The 24209-nt window shown below is 41.2% G+C and overlaps 1 protein-coding gene across 1 annotated transcript in view; it reads right to left on the bottom strand.

Annotated features, from left to right (window-relative positions):
• Positions 1-24209, bottom strand: part of CRYBG1 (crystallin beta-gamma domain containing 1) — a 149697-nt gene that overhangs the window by 87504 nt on the left and 37984 nt on the right. The window contains exon 2 of the mRNA XM_078852148.1: positions 13622-13760. Within this exon, the coding sequence (XP_078708274.1) occupies positions 13622-13760 (139 nt within the window). The remainder of the gene's footprint in view (positions 1-13621; positions 13761-24209) is intronic.

Raw genomic sequence — 24209 nt, 5'->3', positions numbered from 1 at the left:
AAGCAAAGGGGAATGCTGACAGCCCAAGGCTCCCCAGTCAAGTATGGGCCCCAAATCCTCCAGCTCCTAGAAGCCGTACAACTTCCCTCGGAAATGGCAGTAGTACACTGTAAAGCCCATAAAAAAAAAAAAATCAAAATGTGGCCAAAGGTAACGCCCGGGCGGATAGAGAGGCTAAGCATACTGCCACCCTGCCATCCCCTCAGACTAAAAATGCCATATGCATGCCCTTATCCCATCAGGAGGGGAGCTTCCAACCCCTCAGTACTCTTAAAAAACAAAAACAAAAAACAGCTAACTAACGAACTTGGTCTCAAAAAAATAAATAAATAAATAAATAAAAGGCTCCATTCCCCAGAAAAAAAGGTCCTCCTACCAAAGGGCCTAATCCGGCCAGTGCTGCAAAAACTACATCAAACCACTCATGCTGGCAGGGAAGCACTTATCCAGCTAATAAAAAAAATACTTTATCACTTCCGGACTCCGACCCCTGGCTCCCAAGTACAAGCGAACTGCTTAGTCTGCCAAAAAATAACCCCCGACCGGAACATCCTGTGCCACCAGCTGCCCTAGAACCCACTCCGGGCCCCGAACAAGTGTGGCAAATAGACTTTACTAAGTTTCCCCGGACCCAAGGGTTCAAATATCTCCTTGTCATAATAAATCGGTTCAGCGGATGGCCAGAAGCCTTCCCATGCCGTAATTGCACTGCCAGAACAGTGGCCCTCAAGTTTATTAATCATTCCTCGCTTTAAACTCCCCCTGTAAATAAAATCTAATAAAAAACACATTTCACATCAAAAATCATTCAAAGCATCTCACATGTCTTACAGATCCCCTGGAAACTCCATACGCCCTGGAGACCACAAGCCAGTGGTGTAGTAAAGCGTACCAATCAGACCCTTAAACAACATCTCGCAAAAGTGTGCCAAAAAGCCTCACTGCAATGACCTAATGCTTTGCCCCTCGTCCTACCTCGTATCCGCGTTCTCCCTAAGGGTAAATTAGGGCTTAGTCCCTTTAAAATTATGTTTAAAAAAGCATGGCCTATAAATAGCACCCTGGTTCTATCAAAAACATAAAAGCTAGGTAATGGTTTTTTGTCACAGTATGTGTGTTTCCTGTCTGCTGTTCTCTTGTCTTTTCACAGGTATACCAAGAATTCCCAGGCTCTCCCCTTAGACTCTCCCATCCACTCCTTACAGCCCGGTGACTCTATGCTTTTTCGTACCTAAAAAAACAAGCCTCTCCAAAAAAAATAAAAAGGACCCTATACAGTCCTGCTGGTCTCTCATACAGCGGCAAAAATCAAAAAACACAAAAACTAAATCCATCACTCTCGTCTAAAGGCAGTACCCGCCCCCTCGTCAGCAAAACAGTGGACCATCCAACCTGCTGACTCCTCATCTAGTAACAGTCTCGGGCTAAAGCTACTATTTAAAAACACAAATAATAAGCATTTTAACGCTAAAATGGGCCCACCCAGGTACTAAAAACCCTAAATTAAAAAAACTCTAATAATAATTAATTAAGTAACATTGTTATTCATTGTATTGGTATTTCCAAATTGTGCATATCAAAAGCATAACTCCTTTGTTTTGCTTGCGGACCATGTTGCTACTTTAATAAACCAAACTAATTGCTGGGTATGTGCTCCAACTCCACTGTCCCCCAAAACGGAAATGCCCCTTGACATACTGCCCCTAACCCTAGCAAAATTAGCTGCCACCAAAAAGCAAAAAAAACCAGACTCGCCGTTCTAAAATAAAATCTCTTTACAGCAAGCCACCTATCAGGACCAAAAGTATTCAGCTGCAGTACTCACTAAAAAAATATTATGTTTTACCCAAATCCAATCTAATTACTATAGGCGTCCTATAAAAAAAAGCTCCTGTGTTATTACACAGTAAGCTAATAAATATTAAATAAAAACAAAAAAAACAGTAGTATAAATGTAATGGTTCCTCCCCTTTTAAAAAAACTTACAAATCTTCCCACAAAAAAAAAATTAAAAATATAACTTGCCATCGAGTTAATATCTCCAATATAGCAAGCCAATAGTAAATTTGTAATGGTCCCTATAGCAAATGTAATTTAAACAGCACGATTAAAAACGCCCCACTTGTACCCAAAAAAATAAAATTCCCCCTTAGGGGCATATAAACTGTTTAAAAAAGCAGCCTTAAATATCCCAAAAATCCCCTTAAAAAACAGTCCTTACTGGGCCCTACAGGGTCACTATTTTGTATGTGGTCAAAAGGCTTACAAGGTGCTGCCAGCCAACTAAACAGGTAGCTGTTATATAGCTCATGGAGCTTTCCATAACTGCCACACTGCCCAAAAAAAAAAAAAAAAAAAATTAAAAATGTCCAAAACACCCCTATTAAGTCACAAAAAAAAAACAAACAAAAAAAAAACCCCTGCAGCAACTAACTACAGCATTAAAAAGCAATATAAAAAATTCCCTCACAACCAAAAAGCTTGTAGGGTGCTCTGTACTAAAAATAGCGCCACTGTTTTCCGGGCCAGCCATGGCATGCATAGGCTGCTATACTATAAAGCTGCAAATAGTACTTAAAAAATTGCCTTAAAATTAAAAAACTCAGTTAATAATTTAAAATCAGCAATAAAAAATTAAATAAAAAGGTACAGCAGCTCAAAACGTTTTCCCTCCAAAACAGGCTGGCTTTGGACTATCTTTTAGCATCCCCCCCAAAAAATTTGTGCCCTCGTCGAGCCCCAATTTTATATAATAAATAATAGCAATTATAAAATCTATAAAAAAATGGTACAGGCTGAAGCCCATGCCCAAGCCAAAGCACAGGTTGCCTATACTGCCCCAAAAAGCAATTGATTGCAAACCTTGTTTTCAGGCTGGGGTTTGTCGTCTTCGCTTGGTGGTTTATTTAGCCTGTTATTAAAACTTCTCTTTCCTGTATTGCTTGTATTAATAGTATTATGCTGTGCAGTATTATGTATCAAGGCCCTTTTGCAAAAGTTAATAAATCATTCTCTTCAGGGCTATCACAAAATACTTATGCAAAATCCTATTATAAAAAAATAAGTAGCCCAAGTGAGAAAACTCAAAGCCAAGGCTGTTGAGTGTTCTCAAAGGAGGGAGTTGTTAAGGACACTGGGGCATGGCCATTAGGTAACTCGAGGGGATGGAAAACCACGAGTGTCGATGAAGCCCCCTTGCACTAGGCCCAAGCGTCCTTGGCCCTCCTGCCTGGAGGCACTCGCAGCAGTTATGCTGAGAATCTGCAACAACATGTTGCAAAGTCAAACTGCCTGAAACTAAACAAGGCCAAACAAAGCAAATATTAAAAAAAAATGCTAAATAAAGCAGCTTTATGTATAATTTAACAAATAATACAAAAAACAAAAAAACTAGCTGGTAACTAAATTGGCTGGCTATATGAATACTTAGGGCAGTTTGCTATTAAATAAATATGCTAAAAAATGTATAAAAGCCTGTGTAACTTCCTGCTCTGGGTGCAAAATTTGAGATTCTATTCTCCCTGTACCTTTCTGCAGCTGCAAATAAACTTTTCTGCTTCTCCACCCCGTTGTAATTATTGGGTGAAGCATACCGGGTAGCGAACCAACCCCTGCTGTTTTTCTTCTCGGCACTGAGTGCCGGCAACAATGGGAAGGGGAGACAGGGACATTTTTATTAATGCAGAAATACATTTGTCATACAAATGGAGATAGGATTGGCAGTAATCTGGGAGTGTGGAAAAAGGAGGAAGTACAGGAAAGTTGCAGTGATGTCATCAGTCTAGTCAGCAGAACAGTTCTTTTATTAAGTAGACTCGTAATATTGTTGAGCAATAAGTGGCTTTGTGTTATGATTGTCTGAGAAACAACTCTTGTGTTCTAATTACATATACATTTCAAGGTTTTTTCAGGATAAAGGGATGAGCAAGTCTATAGTGAACTGTATTACAACACCATAGCTTTGATCATAATAGCCAGATATTTTATACAGCACTGGTGGCCAAACTTCTTAACATGTTGGCTACGTACTGAATACAATGCAGGCCTCTGTCTACACAATAAGCACAACAGTGTTTTTGTAATCAGTCTGCAAGACTTATCAGACTTGGTTACAACAAATACTGTTGCATTGTGTGCATGCAGCAGCTTTTTTCACAGTACAATCATATTTGTGTATCCACAACTTCCATGCTGTCTGACTATATTTGTATCACTGCAGCCTGGAAAATGTGGGCAGAAAAGTACTTCAGTAAGGGATACAGTGCCCAGAGAAGATATACTGCAATGGTTACTCTCAGAGGATTGACTATACTGTTGTGATGGGGTGGACTAGGCCCTGAGGTCTCCTGCTGGAGGCCTCATGACCCTACCTCATCCCGCCCCAGAAAAGGGCAGAGAAGAGGGTCCTCCAAGTGAGCTAGAATGGATGCAGGGGAACCAGGCAATGAGAGGGACTGCAGGAAGCAGCCAGTCAGGGCCCAGCAGGGCCATATAAAAGGAGCTGCAGGGCTAGCATGAGTTCAATCTGTTAGCAGTGACTGAGGGAGTAAGAGGTGCTCCTGGCTGGCTGCAGGGGCTGGGGAACCAAGAGGTGCTCCTGGCTGATTACAAGGGCCAAAGCAGGTAGTTACTGACGGGGACTGGGGGAGTGAGGAAGGAACTTCTGGCTGGCTGCTGGGACTCAACTAAGAGGCTATGGGGAAGTGGCTCAGGGAAACAAAGAGCAGCAATTAGTAAGGGATGCATCATGAGGCTGCTATACTTAAATGTTCCCTGGTTGGGACCTGGAGCAGTGGGTGGGACTGGGTCCTCCCCCCACCCCCAACCATTGGTAGGAAGTGGCTATGCCCTAAAGAAGGGAATAAGAACTGTGGCACCCTAAGGAAGAGGTCTGCACTGGGACTGACTTGGTGAGGAGCTGTGGTCGGTGAACTGACTCCAAGAGTGGTAGCTCAGCAGGAAGACTGGTGTCACTGAGGACTCAAGTAGAGTCAAGGAGTCCCCAGGGAATAAGCCCTTGCGGCACTGCTCAATTCCAGAGTAGGAACCTTGCAAGCTGACTGGACCAAGCGAGGGTACTGCAATGGGCCCTCATTAAAAACTAAGCCCAGGGAGGGCTGCAGAGAAGGATATACCAGCTAAGGGTACCATGATTGGCCCTGTTGGACTATTTTAGAAGAGCCAAGGAAGAGCTGAAGGACATTGAGAATACTTGGATTGTGTACCACAGAAGGGGTTTGTTTGTTTTGCACACGGGCTGAGTCACCAAAGACCTGCTTGACCAAGAGCAGCGGCTGACAGGGCACCGTGAGCTGAGGAAATTGAGGGAAAAACTGCAGGTATACATACTCGACCAGGGAACGCTCAGGAGAGGAGACTGCACCCCCTTATAACTGTGCATAGACATGCAGCCTTTTCCCCACACTATTGACCATAATGAGGTGGGCCATGTGATCTGTCTTTCTCAAAGCCAGCAGATGAAATCCTGATCCCATTGACATCAACACTTCCATGATTTCAATGGGGCTGGGATTGAACACAGATTATCTCAAGTTAGCGCTGCTTGTTGTGCTACAGTAATGCCAGTTCTATGAACAATGTCGGTTATTTAATATGCCATGGACTTGAGCCATTCATTGGGCTCTGTGGGCAGAGGAATTCCAGAGAGCAGTCGCAGTGTTCTAAATTGCCTCTATCTGCTCTGCTGAGATCGTTTTGGTCATAAATATAAAGGGAAGGGTAATCATCTGTCTGTATGCAGTGCTATAAAATCCCTCCTGGCCAGACGCAAAATCCTTTCAGTCTGTAAAGGGTTAAGAAGCTAAGGTAACCCTGCTGGCACCTGACCCAAAATGACCAATGAGGGGACAAGATACTTTCAAATCTGGAGGGGGGTGGGGGGAGAACAAAGGGTTTGGTCTGTCTGTGTGGTGCTTTTGCTGGGAACAGATCAGGAATGCAAGCCTTACAACTCCTGTGAAATTAGTAAGTAATCTAGCTAGAAAATGCATTCGATTTTCTTTTGTTTAATGGCTTGTAAAATAAGCTGTCCTGGAGGGAATGTATATTCCTGTTTTTGTGTCTTTTTGTAATTTAAGGTTTTGCCTAGAGGGATTCTCTGTGTTTTGAATCTGATTACTCTAAGGTATTTACCATCCTGATTTTACACACGTGATTCTTTTACTTTTCTTTAAATAAAATTCTTCTTTTAAGAACCTGATTGATTCTTTCTCATTGTTCTGAAGATCCAAGGGTTTGGGTCTGTGTTCACCTGTACCGACTGGTGAGGATTATTAGCAAGCCTTCCCCAGGAAAGGTGGTGCAGGGCTTGGGGGAGGGGATATTTTGGGGGAAGAGGTCTTCAAGTAGCCTCTTTTCCCTGTTCTGTGTTTAAAACGCTTGGTGGTGGCAACATACTGTTCAAGGACAAGGGAAAGTTTGTACCTTAGGGGAAGTTTTAACCTAAGCTGGTAAGAATAAGCTTAGGGGGTCTTTCATGCAGATACCCACATCTCTACCTTTGAGTTCAGAGTGGGGAGGAACCTTGACAGTTTCGCTCCTAAGATCTGAATTCTCTATTTAGTGAGGAGTTTAACATTTTGGCGGCGCCGGGGGGTGTGTGTGTAAAATAACTATTAGTTGTAAATTGGTCTGAGTATTTGCTAAATCATTGTAATACAGTGTTTACATGTTGTTCACCACTTTACTCAATTGCAACAACATAGAATAATGGAATCATAGAAATGTAGGGTTGGAAGGGACATCAAGAGGTCATCAGTGCAGTCCAATGTGCTGAAGCAGGACCAAATGTACCATGCAGTCAAATTGCACAAGTCAGCTGCTGTTTTTTTCTTTGCTGTGTAGACCCTTAAAGTCTTCTGTGCTTGACATACATGGAAATATTAGTATTGTCATCTCCTATGTGACGCCATATAGATGTACTCATATGACTAGTAAGGAAACTATTTGTCAAATAACGTTTCCTGAATCTTTTCTGTATTGTTACAGACACACTTGCTGACAGGTATTTTGAAATTATCAAAATTGAAAATGGCATGATTATATTATGTTTTTGACAAATAAAATATGCAGAATTTTGCAGAAATTTAAAATGTGTGCAGAATTTCCCCCCAGGAGTAGACTAGCAGCCTATATTTGCAAGGATCACCTCTGGAACTTTTTAAAACTTGGCATTATATTAGCTACCTGCCAATCATATGGAATAGAGGCTGACTGAAATGATAGGTTACATACCACAGTTAGTAGTTGTGCAATTTCATATTTGAACTCCTTCAGAACTCTTGGGTGAATATCATCTGGTCCTGGTGACTTATTACTGTTTAATGTATCAATTTGTTCCAAAACCTCCTGTACTGATGTAACCCACACACCTCTTAGGTGTGGTGCTCTGTTCCCTCTAGTGGCACCGAGACTACGTAGAGATTAAGGAGTCTGCTCTACAGCCTTAGCTAAGGGCCATGTGGCTTTTAGCTCATATAGTAGAGGCTCACGCATTAAGCTTCAGGTTTAATCCTGCCCGCCAAGGGCTGTCCCTAGCCATTTTGGTGCCCTTTGCAGCCTCCCAGGCCTCTGCGGGGAGGGGGGGGGCAGGAGGGGGCTGGCCCCAGGCCTCCATAGGGGGCATAGCTGGCTCCCCCGGCCTGTGTGGGGGGACAGGAGCAGGCTTTGGGGGCGGGGGAAAACTGCCCCCCAGTACGAGCCAGCGGAGCAGAGTGGATCGGGTCCGGATCACTGCACTTCCCGCTCCACTTCTTGCATTCACGGGGCGGCGGGAAGTGGAGCGACCTACCACCAGCCTGCTCCACTCTGCTCACCTGGGTCCCAGCCTTGGGACTGGGGGGCAGAGGGGAATTGCCCCCCAGCACTCACCAGTGGCACAGAGGGGGCTGGGGCTGGGGCGCTGCACTTACAGCTGCCTGGTGAGTGCAGGCTCGACCCCTGCTGCAGCCCTCAGGGGTGTGGGGGCAGAGCTAGGGCAGGAAGAGACAGGGCTGGGGTGGAGCAGGGGCAGGGGTTATGGGAAAGAGGCGGAGCAGGGGCTGGAGCAGCACGCAGCTGCATAGAGCACCAGGAAATTTGGTGCCCTAAATTTCCTGGTGCCCTATATGCAGCTGCGTACTTTGCATATGGGTAGGGACGGCCCTGTGCCTGCTGGCAACTGGCGTCTGTCAGTGTTACACTAACACCTCAATCTGGGATAGTTCCTCAAATCTGTCACCTAAACAGAATGGCTCAGGTTGGGAATCTCCCTCACATCTTCCGCAGTGAAGGGCAATGCAAAGAATTTGTTTAACTTCTTGGCAACTGCCTTATCTTTGAGTGCTCCTTTAGGTACCTGGATTGTCCAGTGTTCACTATAGTTGACTCTGTTTCCTCTTCACTGTACTTCTGGTCAGAGGCTGCTTCAAAAGAGCTTCTGCCCCACCCTGTGAATCTGGTTTTGTCTAGCACAGTTTCAGAACCTGTCTCATTTAGTTGCGGTACTGAAAGTTTCCCCAAAGCTTAAAGCATTGCTGCAAGACATACTGCTGAGGTGGTTTGGGTTCCTCCACACTTTGGCTTTTGATGTTATTTCTTGACAAAAGTCTGAGACGACAAACAAGTGCCCAGGTGTGGTTAGGTCAGTTGTCTTCCTGTATATTGCTCTGAGTGAGGCAGAAATCAAGCTGAGGAAGTAGGAGGGAATTTAACATGGCAGCTGGAGCCCTCACTCCCCCCCCACCCCGGCCCTGATCCCCCTCCTGCCCTTCAAACCCCTCAATCCCAGCCCAGAGCACCCTCCTGCACCCCAAACCCCTCAGACCCACCCCAGTCTGCACCCCCATCCAGAGCCCTCACACCCCCCAAGCTCCTGCCACAGCCCCCTCTCACACTCTGAACCCCTCAGTCCCAGCATGGAATACCCTCCTGTACCCCAAATCCCTCATCCCTGGCCTCACATCAGAACTCGCACCCCCAGCAGGAGCCCTCACCTCCTCTCACATCCCAACCCACTGCCTCAGCCTGGAGCCCCCTCCTGCACTCTGAGCTCCTCATTTCTGTCCCCACCCCCAGCCCCCTGAGCAAACCCAGTGAAAATGAGCGAGTGAGTGAGGGTGGGGAGAGCAAGTGATGGGAGTGGGGGGAATGGAGTGAGCGGGGGCAGGGCATGGGTGGTCGGTTTTGTGAGAGTAGAAAGTTGAGAAACCTACCAGGTGCTTGTAAATTAAGATACATGGAGGCAGGAAGAAAGTGGCTACTCCTAAAAAAAAAAAAAAAAAAAAAAGCTTAGAACTAGGTGTTTTAGCTGGAGTTGTTAACGTGCAATTGCCTCAGTTTTTGCAACCTTTGTTCAAAGTGAACAGCAGGAACTGTGTGCATATTGTGAAAAACTAAGAAAGAACTCCCTGAATGTTCAGTTTATTAATTTAATTCTCAATGAAGTAAAAATCCAGTCTAGGACCAGGTCTACATGGACCCCCCCCAAATCTTTTCAATCAAGTTAAGCTAACTCAATTGAAACTCCTCTCTTAATATCAATGTACACACAGTTTAACATTTTTAACATGATGTGACCTGGCCATTATATAACCTGGGTTTCCTGCTACGCTAGGATGCAGTTCCCTAATTATACTTGGCCACCATTTTGTCATTACTGAGTTAATTTGACTGAAAAATACTTTTTTTTTCCCATGACATGGCTGTAGAAGGGATTTATCCATCAGGAGTGAGAAGAGTGAAAGAAACAGGGAGTTCTTTCCTAGTCTAGTTCATTCACAATGAAGTACACAGTTCCTGTTAACATAGGAAAAAAAGATAGCAAAACGGTAATTTTCATGTAGCATAGGCTATAAGATGATCAGCTCAGGCAATCTTAAAGGTTTGTCTAAATGAGCACTGGGTCTCCAATCAGGCTAGTTCAACTGAGTTAGCTTAACTCAAATGTAGAACAGCTTTTTCCAGTGTGTATGGTCTAAGGTCTAAAAAACTCAGATTCTACTTCAAATGCTTGTGAGCTGGGACAAATTTTGCCCTCACTATATCTGGGCAATCTCACTGAAATCAAATAGCTACTCCTGTGCAAGTCCACTGAGCAAAACAGGGTTTCACAGAGGTACCAAAGGGCAGAATTTGTTCTGAAAAATCTTTACTACTGATGATGCATGGAAAGGAAAAAGCCCAGCTTCACTTTGACTCCTGTAGTAGTTTGTAGGACTGACAGCTAGAAATGAATGTTACTACTTACCAAAATTTGTTATTCGGTAGGATTTTCCTCATCCACACACTTTACTATTTGCACAAAAATGACAAAAGGCCAACCACCCTATATCTAAGCAAAGATTAGTATTATTCTGAAGTGTCATTCTGAAGTCTCTAAAACTTCATTAATTTTATTAAACACTTATTAATACTGTGACAAAGTTCCACAAGCTGTCTACTGTGACAAAGTTCCTGCTCTACCTTGGTGGGTCTTGCGCTTATTGGCGGATTTGCTCGCCTTGGAGCTTCACGGCAGCCTTCAGCTTGGCCGTTTTTCTGAACCCACAGTCTAGGTCGACTCCTCCTGTGTCTGACCAGGAGTTAGGAGGATTTGGGGGGAACCTGGGCCTGCCCTCTATTCCGGGTTCCAGCCCAGGGCCCTGTGGAATGCAGCTGTCTAGAGTGCCTTCTAGAACAGCTGTGTGACAGCTACAACTCCCTGGGCTACTTTCCCATGGCCTCCTCCCAACACCTTCTTTATCCTCACCATAGGACCTTCCTCCTGGTGTCTGATAATGCCCAGTCCTCCAACAGTCCGTGTTCTCACTCTCAGCTCCTAGTGCCTCTTGCTCCCAGCTCCTCACATGCACGCCACAAACTGAAGTGAGCTCCTTTTTAAAACCCAGGTGCCCTGATTAGCCTTCCTTAATTGATTCTAGCAGCTTCTTGATTGGCTGCAGGTGTTCTAATCAGCCTGTCTTAATGGTCTCCAGAAGGCTCCTGATTGTTCTGGAACCTTCCCTGTTACCTTACCCAGGGAAAAGGGACCTACTTAACCTGGGGCTAGTATATCTGCCTTCTTTTACTCTCCTGTAGCCATCCGGCCCGACCCTGTCATAATATATAATAAAACTAAAGTAGAACCAACAAACAATGAAAAGACATTCTATGATGCATTATTCTTGGAGAGATTATTGCTAGTTTGCACATTAATTTTCAATGGATCTCCTAGTTACCCATATGAATTAGTAGGGATCTACTCTGTATTATATATAATGGATTTTCAGACACTTAACGCTTGCCTTTTGCTTGTACGGAATTACACAACTGACACTTTCATCAGTACAAGTTGGCAACATGAAAAGAACAAATTAGATTTTCTGATGAATTATTCTTTTTATTTATGAACTAGCAGACAAATTATTCAATAACCTTCCCTTTGAATTAAGGAAATAATTTCCCTAAAAACCAGAGAAGTATTTCCTGAGTGCTTTGTGTATTAAAATTTATTCTAAGCCCTATTAAGTTGCTGTTTTGAATTCCAATTTATTGTGTATTACTGTTTGTTGGTTTTGATAAAGTCTTTGGCTTTGCCAACAACCATGGCAAAAACCTAAGGTGGGAGGTGAGCTTAATGGGTAAAGATATCTCTATCACTCTGTTCTGAGGGTTCAGCTGGAGCCCAAAAACAATAGTATGATATTGACTGATGAACTTGTTCTTTGCCACTTGCCTGCTTGGCTCCTTTTCCATGTACCAGGACAAGTGAGATCTTTGTTTTAGGAATCAAGGAGGCTGGTGTAGTTATTTTATATGCAATCAATCACTTGCTCGATTGTTTTGAGATTTTTTTAAAGGAAAATCATTGACATACTGTTACACCAGCATTGTAGTTAACAACTCAGTGTAGAATAGAAACATTCTGGTTATGGTTTCCATAACCGTATCTTATATTAGTATGATTCTAATCTCTCACTAAATTTTCCTCGTGTCACTCCATTAATTTCAATAGCATTATTCCTGAATAATTGTACTATTGTAACTTAAATCTGAATCAAACACCTCCCTTCCCCCCACCCCGTATATTAATGACATTTGAAAACCAACCTCAATAATACAAAACGGTCACATACATACACGCATGGGAGTTGACTGATTCCTGCCAAAAAAATAAAATTCAATTTCTTGACTTTTCTAATTTAATCATAACTTTGCTCTATCATGTCTCCATTTTATTATATAACAATTAAAAGACAAGATGATTGGACCTGCTTTGTAACTTTGTAGGGTGTTTCAGTTGCAAGGTCTTTTTTGGTTTTTGTTAAATACAGGACTGGGTTCCATGTGAAGAATGAAACCCCAACGTTTTAACTGATATCAGCCAGGCATTAACAACTGACTTGGCAGTTTTCATATCTAGGTACAGCAGTGTTCCAAAAAGGGAAAAAAATATCAAAACTTGTAAATACGTTAATCAATGCTTATTAAATAGTAAAACTTTATCACTCTCTCATGCTGCAAGAAAGCAATCTGACATTTAATTTCACAGTAGCTGTTTTCTATGAAGTTGGTACACTACTTGTGGCGTCACTATCTTTGAGAGATTTTTTAGAGACATTTCATTCTACTCCAAAATTAAGTCTCAAGCTGGCTTCTAGAGCAATACTGATTTTATCCCCTGATGAAAATGCATGGTTTTGCTGTTTCAAAATGGTGCTGAGCAGAATTCTGTATTTTATCTGTATGTTTCCACAGAAACATATACAGAAATAGCCTATTGAAGACAACATAGGATATGTTGGGTTTTCCATCATTTGCAGTGTAAGTCATAACTGGATGTAAATAATATGCTACAGCTCAAACAAGTTATGGGCCTCATGCAGAAATTACTGGGTGAATTCTTATGGCCTATTGTTACACCAGTGGTCAGACTAGATGATCAAAATAGCGGTTTCTGGCCTTTAAAAACACACTATGAATCTTAGATATATATTAGTACTACAACTAGGAAAATTCAGTTTTCTTCAACTAATAGTCCGCTGTTTACTTCTGTTTATGGGAAAGTTAGTTTCTCTGCTGAGCCAGATAGTTTTAAAATAAGTTATGACAAGAAAGGCATTACACAACCTTGACTTGTAATATAGTAGTTGAAACAGTTCTCACACTAGACTGAAATAATTAGTATCTCTCTTTCCACCACTTTACTGACATGCAACAATACTTATGACAAATAGATGAGTAACGCTACTGGAGAAAATGAACATGAAAAAGCAAATACGCTCCCTACTTTCCTTCCCTGGAAAAACTTTACCTTTTTGCAGGAAACAGTGCATGCCAGTTAGTTAATGCATTAGTGTAGGTGAGTGTGTCACTTTACTGTACTATGTCATTTGTTGGCTTATACGTATTTCATGAAAATACAATCAAAAAGGGAAAAAAGTCATAGTCTCTGTGGAAGATCTCCTCAAGCCATTTCACACACAACCCCAGCAGAATTTATTCCAATGTAGAATACACATTTGCTAACTTGCAAGAGTTCACAAACAAGGGTTTTTTACAATAAAGTTAAAAATACATTAAATGTTATATTCCTTCTTTTCCAAAATTATCATCTCCTCTAATGTTTTTGATTCCCCCTTACCTTTCTTGACATTGTTGTTAATGAAGTGATAGATATTGAAATTGCTGAGGGAGTTTGAGAAAACTGGCGATCTGGACATGATATTGAAGACAACTGGTTTTCTTGAGCAACATAGTGTCTATCTGGTATGTCAGAGTATCTGAAAGGAAAGAAAACACTGGGTATTTAATAAATGCTAATAAAATAAAAGTCCAGGATATGCTTCCTCTGCTAAATTCTTAGGCCTGGTCTACATCTAAAACTTAGGTTGACCTATCTAGGTCACCCCAGGATGTGAAAACTACATGTCTTGGGTGTGAATTGAAATCCACTAAGCCCCCGTGTAGACACTGCTAGGTTGATGGAAGAATTCTGTCAACTTAGCTTCCACCTCTTGAGAGGGTAGATTTAAGACAGAAAACCCCCTTCTGTGGTTATAGCAAGTGTCTACACTACAGCAATGTAGCTGCAGCTCTGTCACTGTAGTGCTTGTAGCGTAGACATACATTTATATATACCTCCTTATACAGCCCCCTAAAGTAATTTTTGTCCCTGTTAGTGTTTACATCGCTCAGATAGTTGTAGATTTCATGCTGTTTTTTAGCCAAGCCAGCGATTTTTATTTAAGTCTTCTAATGTTTTCTCAAAAGCAATCCCCTTTTTTTAAATGTATTTATTTTTCAGGTTTGCTCTTCTTTGAGCTTCTTCCAATTCATCCATGTCTTTCTGGTAATGAGATGCCTACAACTGTATGCAATATTCAGTGGGGGGCAGTCATACCTGAGAAGAAATATTATCCCCTTGTTCTGTGATGCAATCTCTGTGTACACAGCCCAACACTGCACAGGGCTGTTTGGGTCCATCATGTACTGCACATTCTGCTCACCTAACTAACTACAAGTAGTCTCATCAAAAAGTGGGACTGTTAACAGGAAGAGAGTTTGGCCCTAGATGAGCATGATGGTATGTCATTTGTGCACATGAGCACAAAGTAAAACTAAGCATTCAACAAAGTAAAGTGACTCAGTTTTGAATATGACAGAATATAAAACACAACAGGCCCAATTTTGCCCACACTTACACCCATACCACTGTCTTGATTTCAAAATTCTGAACCAAGAGGACTTACAAAAATTTCATTTCACAGTGCCCCACTAATGGAGAAATAGGAGACATTTTAAAAAATTGAAATCCTTGGTTAGCTACATTATAAAAATAGATGATTCCTGTAACATGAGATGCTTTTGTGCATCCTTGGAACCTGGCTAGTGAGGCAGTGCAAGGCACCCTCTTATCCCCCTGTGCAGGCAGAAGGGAAAGAGTTTCGCAGAGTGGTTATGTCCCCTCCCTGGGCAGGGCAAGAAGAGATGGAGCCAGCACAGTTGCATTAGGTAACATACAGAGTTTACTTCCTCCTCCTCCTCCCCCCCCAGAGCAATAGAGGAACTGAGAAGGAGACTGTGATACTCCTGAGTCACAGTCTTCTGCCCAGGTTGCTCCTGGAGCAGTGGAACAATGCCTGTTACTTTGCGCTCACAGCAAAGTCACACCTTAGCCCTTGGAGAACAGCAAATCCTGCAATTATGGTGCTTTATCAACGTAATAAAAGCTTCCCTTCCCTAGAGTGACAGGTGTAAGAGAGAGAAGATAGGGTTGTTTCTGAAAGCTTTCATCTAATATTTATTCTGTCTTGGATTTTTTTTTAACTAACTCATTTTCTGTAAGTGATGCGGAAGTCAAGAGGCTAAAAACTCCAAGCCTTTATTCCCCTCCTGGCTTGAGTCTTTCAGATATCCATAATGCAACCATGTATGTTGCTGATGCAGGCTGGAAGGTCAGCAGCACTACAAGGGCTAAATCCCTGGCTGTCTTGCCAATATTTCCTCCCCACAACTCCCTGTCACAATGCTTTCTAAAGTGCCAAGAGGGTAGAAGGGCCCCAGGCTGTGTTTTGTTTTTGTTGGATTTGGGGCAGAATTTTGAAAAACGCACTTGGAGAAACATGCAAGTACTCCTAAACCCACACTCAAACAAACCAACCAACCAAAAAACCCAACACATACAATAGGGTAATTCCCCATCATCACTGGGCCCTTTCAGTTTTAGACATGGGTATAGGTAGGCTTGGCAGAATTAGATTTAAAAAAAATAATTATGACTGATAATATTAATGTTTATTTCTAAGCTTTTTTCTATTTTTATCTATTAAATTTTCAGTTGTGGGAAATTATTGTGGGGGTCAGACAGTTATTTGACAGTAGACATTGAGATTCAAAAAGTTAAAGGTTTACAGCCATTAAAACACAAGTTGTCAACATATGTCAAAATACATAAAGTAAATATCCTTAAATCAAACTAAGTTCTCAAGCAGCATTTCTTATTTGGCCTATCTGTAAATTTCAATTATAGATGGAAATTTTTTCATTGGTGGGTGGATGTTGAAATTGACATTCACCAATAAAAATCTAATCCTTCCAAGCCTAGGTATAGAACAAACTGCACTGATATCACTGGTTGATGATCTCCTCCTAGCAATGGATAATTTTAAGGTGTCCGTGTTGATTTTTATAAATTCTGACTGAGTTTGACACCATTGCCAACAGAGGTACTGTTAACATGCCAAACCAGCTTGGATTTCCTTCTTTGACAGGGTAACTGATTTGGTAGATGGGGAAATGCAGTGGACATAATATACCTGGACTTCAGCAAGGCTTTTGACACAGTCCCACATGACATTTTGGTAAGTAACCTGGAGAAACGTGGGCTTGGCAGAACTACCATTAAGTGGATACATAAATGGTTAAACAACTGCAGACAATAGTTATGTTAATGTAATAATGTAATTATGTCAGATTAGAGGGAAGTCTCAAGTGGGGTTCCACAGGGATCTGTTATGGGTCTGGTGTTGTTTAAACATCTTTATTAATGACCTGGATGTAGGTACAGAGAGCATCCTGATCAAGTTTGCAGATGACACAAAGCTAGGAGGGGTTGCTAACACTTTGGAGGATAGAGCTAAAATTCAAAAGGGATCTTGATAAATTGGAGAACTTGGCTACAGACAACAAAATTAAATTCAACAAAGACAAATGTAAGGTTTTGCACTCAGGGAAGAAAAACCAAATGCACAAATATAGAATGGAGGATAACTGGCTTGACAGCAGCGCTGCTGAGAAGATCTGGGAGTTGTGGTGGATCACTATCTCAGCATGAGTCACTGTCAGCAATGTGATGCTATTGCAAAAAAAGCAAATGCAATTTTAGGTTGTGTTAACAGAGGCATAGCATGCAAGTCATGGGAGGTGATAGTGCCACTCTACTCGATGTTGATTAGGCCTCACCTGGAGTACGGTGTCCAATTTTGGTCACCAATGTATAGAAAGGTGTGACGCTCTGTACCTTGGCGGAACACCCAGCACCCACATATTCATCCTTGTAAAATGACTGTGTGGTATCTAATGCAAAGTTTGTCATGTCGGGTGTCTTCGGAAGACTCATGATGAACTGAGCATTGTTGTTATAGGTCCGGATAACACCAGAGGGGAACATCACAAAAGGATGTAAAGAAACTGGAAAGGATTCAGAGGCAAGCAACAAAGATGATTAAAGGGATGGAATGCAAGCCATATGAACAAAGGCTGAAGGAACTGGGTATGTTTGGTTTGGAAAAGAAGAAATTAAGGGGGGACATGGATAGTGTCTTCATACACTTGAAAGGTTGCCATAAAAAAGATGGAGAAAAGTTGCTCTCTCTTGCCACAGAGGGCAGGACAAGAGGCAATGCATTCAAACTACAGCATAGCAGATTTAGATTAAATCTCAGGAAAAAACTTCCTAACGGTAAGAACAGCAGGACCATGGAACAGATGCCTCAGGAGGTCGTGGAAGCGCCTTCACTGGAGGTTTTCAAAAGGAAGCTGGATCGCCATCTGACTGGGATGGTTTAGACACAACAAATCCTGTATCTTGGCAGGGGGTTAAACTAGATGAGCCTTGCAGTCCCGTCTAGCCCTATGATTCTAACATGCCTACAGTCAACAGCATTTAATTGCTTTAGATTAGCTCCACTACTATATGAGAGAATCCAGAAGTTGATAATGGGCAACTGCTCATCTGGGTGAATGTCTTCTCATGTCAGGTGTTGGAAGGTTCTGTTATGTCCCACTTTTGTTTATTGTGTATATGAGGCCTCTGGTAGGGCTAGTCCAGATATATGGTGCAAGATGTCTGCAGTATACTGGTGCCACTCTGCTTCATGTCAAACTGATCTTACTAATGCAGTGGAAGAAATGACCCAGTGTCTGCAGGAGATCAGGGTCTAGATGAAGGCTAACTGGCTAAGACTCAGTCCAGCTAAGGAGGAGTTAATGTTGGTAGGCAGAGGGAAGCAGCCTGAAGAATTGGCAAGTACTATATATTACTCCTGGGAGAATTCTGCACCAAAAAGTTAAAAATTCTGCACACAATTTTACAATTCTGCAAAATTCTGCATATTTTATTTGTCAAAATAATGTGATATAATCATGCTGGTTTCAATTATTTAGGTAATTTATTTAAACTACAATACAATGGGTAGAGAATGGGAGTGAGAAGTATTGGAGGAAATCCCCAACCCCCCTTGCCTAATAGTAATGTAGCTAGGTTTGACCCTTTTATTTTCCGTTTTTAGTCAACCAATATATGCGGCCATATGCTCAGTGTTACATCATAGGCAACTGAAGAGCAAGTGAGGGCTGGGGAATCAAACTCACAATTTATATTGGTAACTGACCATCACCAGAAAGATCAGTAGCAAACAGTTCGTAGAGCACATTTTTTCAGTCCAAAAATTTAGACCAGTTCTAATCACTAAAGCACCATAAGCATTTATAAGGCCATACGGTCTTTCACAGCAGTCTGGCAATGTAAAGGAGCTTTAAAACTTCTACACCTGTTTTATACTCCTAGGGGAATTCACTAAGAACAATGGGAACAATTGACTTAGCAGGCAGGCTGTTAAATTCTGCTCTGCCTGAGGGGACAGAGCCTGCCCTACGCCTACCACCTCAAACACCCTGAAGCCCTGCCCCTCCATGCCAAGCATGCTGCAATAGCTCTCTCTCTCACATGTACGACTACCCAGACCCCCTCCCCCCATGGTGATTTATGTCTCTAGTCTACCAGCTGCTCCGGGTGCCTAAACCAACCTGCCTGTGCTGACAGGGAGGGGCGTGTGACCACTCTTGCAGCTTCCCTGTCAGAAGTAATTTTTCTGCGGGAAAGCAAAGAAATCTGCTGGGGACATGAATTCTGCACACATGCAGTGGCGCAGAATTCCCCCAAGAGTAGTATATGCACCTCTGACAGAAAGAGGGAGGTCACCATTTGTGATTCAGGTTTGAAGTTTAAGGCCTTGATGAGGCCTGAGGCTACTATTAGAGCCTAAGCAGCTGTAGCCAAGAAGCTGTTTTATCACCTATTGATGAGGCAATTGTGTTTATTTCATTGTGCTGTTTTCACCTCAAACAAATACCTGGGGATGCATCTTTAAGCCACTCAAAAACTGGAGCTAGTGGAAAATATGGCAGCATGCTTATTGAATGGCGCTTCACACCAAGAGTACACAATGTCAGATATTCAAGAGCTATACTTTGAGTTTCTGAGTGGAATACAAGGTGATGGTTTAAACTTTTAAATCCCGGAGTGATTTAAAGACCAGGTTACGTGAGAGATGGTCTCTCTCTCCATGCCACAGCTCCTCAGAAATAGTCAAGCTACCTTCCTTTCTTAGAAACAGGAGGAAGCAGCTAGTAGGACATTCTCCCAGAAATCCTCTCAATTCATGAATACACTTCCTGTCTTGGTCTGTCAAAATCCCAAATGGCTGAGAGAAAGGAGGAAAAAAAAAAAAAAAAGGATTTGCAACATGTCATGAAGATTACCAAATCCTAGCAGATGTTTGCAAGGCCCATCTATTGTCTCAGACACCCAGGGTGGAGGTTTTTTAATCAGGAGAAATGAGGGGCAAGGTGTTTATAGGAGGGTGAGCAGTTTATTACTTGCTATTACATGTCTGAATATAAGATTGTAAATTTAATTATACTAAAGGTGCCCAGAGCCTGGGATGGGTGCTTATCTGAGCCAGGATACTGAGAGGGAGACATCTTGTTGCATAATAAATAAAAATTATAATAAAATAATAATCCAATCAATCTTACAGCAGTAGAGCTGGAGCAGAGGCAGAACAGCAAGAAAGGGCTTGGCAGTTAAAACCCCAGTAGGCTTACAACCCCTGACAGCAACACCTCAAAAGAAGAGCTCGCTATCTTCCCTTTGCTACGCTGTGGCATGGCTTTGGTGCAAAGCATGAAGAAGCACTCTGTAAAAGGCTTTGAGAGGAGATGGGAGAAGCTTTACAGAGGCAGAAGAGTCTGTTCGCCAATAAATTACTATTGAACAACAGAAGAGCTGACAACAAATACAGTGATCACAAGCCATTATATATATAAATTGAAATGAGAGGTGTATGTTAGAGACAATATCCTTTAGCCTAGCAGTTCCAACCTTCCCATAATCACTTTGTTTTGTAAATGTTTAAAAATGAATAAAAGTATTTAAGATAATAGAAACAAACACTTAAAACATTTTAATTCATGTTTTGAAAAGACTGATATTATACCTTTAGTTAAATGAATATTGAAAACAAAAATACATGGCAAACTGCTCAGTATAAAAAACTGGATTGCTGTTTTACTCATAAATTAATAACGTTTAATAGGCTGGCAACCTTCATAATTTTTATAGTGGTAGATTAGCAGTTTACACAACTTGGCCACCTACTGTCTGTCACTTAAGAGCACAGTCTTCAGGCTCTGCCCATTAGACCTTTTTTACATATGTCTAACTCCTAATCTGGATTGATTCTTATGAAACAAGAAAGGAAACACACACACACACAGTTCCTACCCCTACTGCCTCAGGGTTGAATGTAGTTATAATTTGGAAGATGTAAGTGAAGCTATTCTGAAATAAGTAATTGGGTGATAGGCATACTAGTTTTGTAGCACAAGTGACAGATGCTTGCTATTCTTATTTGTTTCAGGAAAACTAAGTAAGAGAGACTGAATTCTAATTTGTATGATTCCTGATTTTACCATAACTCCAAAGTATAACAACAAGCAGCAATCACAGTAAAGTCTGAACACTCTATACCAGAACTCTGCCACCTAATGGCCAAATTGTAGATTCATAAATATATAACTTGCATTTTCAAAGAACCTAGAGATGTAAAGGGCCTATGGTCTCATCTCCCTGCTGTGGCAGGATAATTTCCTGTTGGTCACTTGACAGTCTTTTGCCCATGGATCTTACGGGCAAAGATTTTTCTGATAGCCTAAATGTTCTTAATTTTATATTATTCTTCTTAGTAATACTCCACTGTGCAACTCTAAATAATTCTTCCCCCTGCTTTCTGAATTCTCACTTTTTCAATATTTGTAGGATTTAACCATGTTTCTCATGTAGTCCCCTCTTAACAAACTCTAACTTCAATCTCCCATTTTTCTTACTCTTCTCTGAATTATCTCCAATTTTCCAATATCTTTTCGATAATGAGATGCCCAGAGTTGAACACAAATTTCCAGGTGCAGCAGGGGTAAAATTAATCTCAAGTACAGAGGCCCAGCTCCAGACCCCGGCAAGGGGCAGGGCCTCAGGCAGAAGAGGCGGGGCAGAATTTAGCCTCCCTCAGCCAGCCCATCCGCACTGCATGGCCCACACCGCATAGGCCAGTACCGGCTTCTTATTGGTATGCTGTATCAGCCCACTTTCACCCCTGAAGTCCGGTCACATCAGACCTACATAAAGGACTATTACCTCCTTGCTCTGTTATATGATGGCTTTGTGTATGCCATTTAAAACTTTCTGTTGCAATAAAAAATTGCAAATTCATCCAGTGTGCTGTAAATACATATGACATAACACCATCACTCCACCTTTTCTTCCCTTTCTATTTCTACTATGTAGATTTGTGCAAATCTATACTGACTTTTTCATTAGAAATCCCACCAGATTTCTGTTTATGCCCAATCATAATCACTATCTTTTAGTAGCATTTCTAGTTCTTTTTGTTTGTTTCCCACATACTTTGCTTTGGTGTACAAATACTTTAGAATATTCATACACTTCTTTAATCTTTGTTTCAGAAGAGCTGCATCTTCTAATATCTGCCAGATTATTTGAATTAGTCAAGCCTTCCCTTTATCCCCTAGTTTAAAGTTCACCTAACAAACCCTCCCAGTTACTATTTTCAGGAGGCCAGTACCCCTTCTGTGGAAGTAGCAACCATCAAATCAAAAAAAAATTCTCATCCCACAAGTAATTCCAATGTTCTATGTACCCAAAATTCTCTTCTCTATATCCTCAGTTATGATTTTTGAATTACAGTCATATATAGACTTGTTATAAAGTTTGCCACTGGGTGGCACATTCACTGGGGTGCAAGATTTATCCAAATACTAAATAAATCCTACCTATGACCATCATTCCACTGTACCACAACCATGTGATTCCATTATCTCCCCTTAAGTATACAATTGAGTTTAGGTGAGGCAGAGATAGTGGGTAGGTGTCTACAGTCAGATTTAGTTACTCATCTGCTCTTACAAGTACATCTGGAGTTTTCTGTTGTAATTTTCCTACTCACAATATTGGGGAGAACAAAACATTTTAATTGTATAAATAGTCTCTTGTAATGAAAAATTAATTATTCAAAAGTTTAATCTCTGCAGCTATCTAGAAAGTTTTCTAGATTTACTATAATCAAATGACTTGACACAGAAGATATTACAGTTAATTAATACCCAATGTAGGAGTGAAACAAATTGGAGCCCTTTTTGGCATTACTACCTATTATGGTAGCATCCAAAGGCCCCAATCAGGGTCAGAGCCCTGTAGTATTAGGCACAGTACAAATACATACATAGATATGATCCTTCACCTAAAGAGCTCACTTGTACCTACTCTTCACACTTGCTGAACTAGATCATCATGCTCTGGCTGTACTGTGCCTAAATCCACACTCAACTACCCTTGGATATCATAGTAATAATAATCTTGAAATGTTTATGGTGCTCTGTGTGTTCAAAGCATTGTATGAACAATAATCTTCACAACCCCCCACCAGGTAGGTGAATATCTCAACATAACATATGGAGAAATTAAAGCAGGGAGGTGAAGTAATTTGGCCAAGGAGAGAGGAGTCAGGAGTTCCGATTTAAATCTCTCACTCATTCCTGTAACCCATGCTGCTTCTCCACGTTTGTTATTACTGACCCATCTTTATTACCACAATACCACATAGTAGTACTGCTTCCTGTACTCTTTTCTATCCATGGATCAAGTTATCCCCATATTCATGGATATATCTGAAGAGATATTTGTGTATCTGTGACATGTCTCATTTAAGGTCAGAAGTAATGCTCATTTAATTTTTTACCTACATGGACACATTTATGAAATTCTTTCCCTCTGCAGTGTTAGTTGAGCATTAGATTTTTTATTCAAATGGGTATCTGAAAAACTAGTATAATCTGAATTACTTTATTCTCTAAAATCTCCTGTGACTAATTATTTTTGCTTAGAGTGAGTCCCAGTTTCAAAAATCATATTCAACTGGGTATTATTAAATTTGATATGGTACTAAGAGCAATCAGAAAAAACTCTTTATTTCTTAAAATAAGGTTAGTGCTCATGAGAAAGTGAGAAGATACACACTACAAGGGAGCCAGAGTGTGGACAGGTGCTGAGCAAGCCTGTCACACCACTTTGTCAATGCACCAAAAGCCTGATAAGCAAAGCCCTTTTATTTCAGTGCACACCCATTTTTTTCCCCCATGGTTTGTGTGTATAAAAAGATCTTCTGTACTTTCCACAGTATGCATCCGATGAAGTGAGCTGTAGCTCACGAAAGCTTATGCTCAAATAAATTGGTTAGTCTCTAAGGTGCCACAAGTACTCCTTTTCTTTTTATGAGCTATACTGCTTCTCTTTTCTTGTTCTCAGATTTTATAATGGATTGTTTGATTTCAGGTTTCAAACAACTATACATGTCTTTTGCAACCAAAATAGCTTGCATTTTTTGCATTTTCCTGACTTTCACATGTATGGACACGATATTGGAGTTACATATGTACCGCTAACTGTAGATTTTTTAGTAAGAATTTGTAAAAAATGATAACTTTATAAGAACTTTGGCTTGAGAAACCACTAGTTACTCATATATCTATACTGAGCATTTGTGTGTGAAGATTTGTTAATGGTAAGGTACAATTCAAACAGATGACTATACTCTAAGAACACAAAACTTCTGAATAATTTGGGCAGGCCAAGCGCAGAAGCAAGCCTCATGTCCATAGGGACATAAACACTATGTTGTTCTGCATATTTGCTGTTATGTTTATAGCAATTATTTCAATACAGTTTCTATTTACCAAGCCTGGATTTTGAAGACAAATTATTGAAATTTTCCCGTTTTTAAAATGTATTTTCATATTTCCCATAGTCTATTGGTTATTTAAAGCTAGACACAATGAGAGTTCCTAAACTAGAGTATGATAGAACAGTGAGTTGA

This window comes from Lepidochelys kempii, chromosome 3 (genome assembly GCF_965140285.1).
Source record: "Lepidochelys kempii isolate rLepKem1 chromosome 3, rLepKem1.hap1, whole genome shotgun sequence".
Lineage (NCBI taxonomy): Eukaryota > Metazoa > Chordata > Testudines > Cheloniidae > Lepidochelys > Lepidochelys kempii.
Note: the sequence above shows the minus strand (reverse complement) of the source record. Positions and strands in the feature narration are given on the sequence as shown.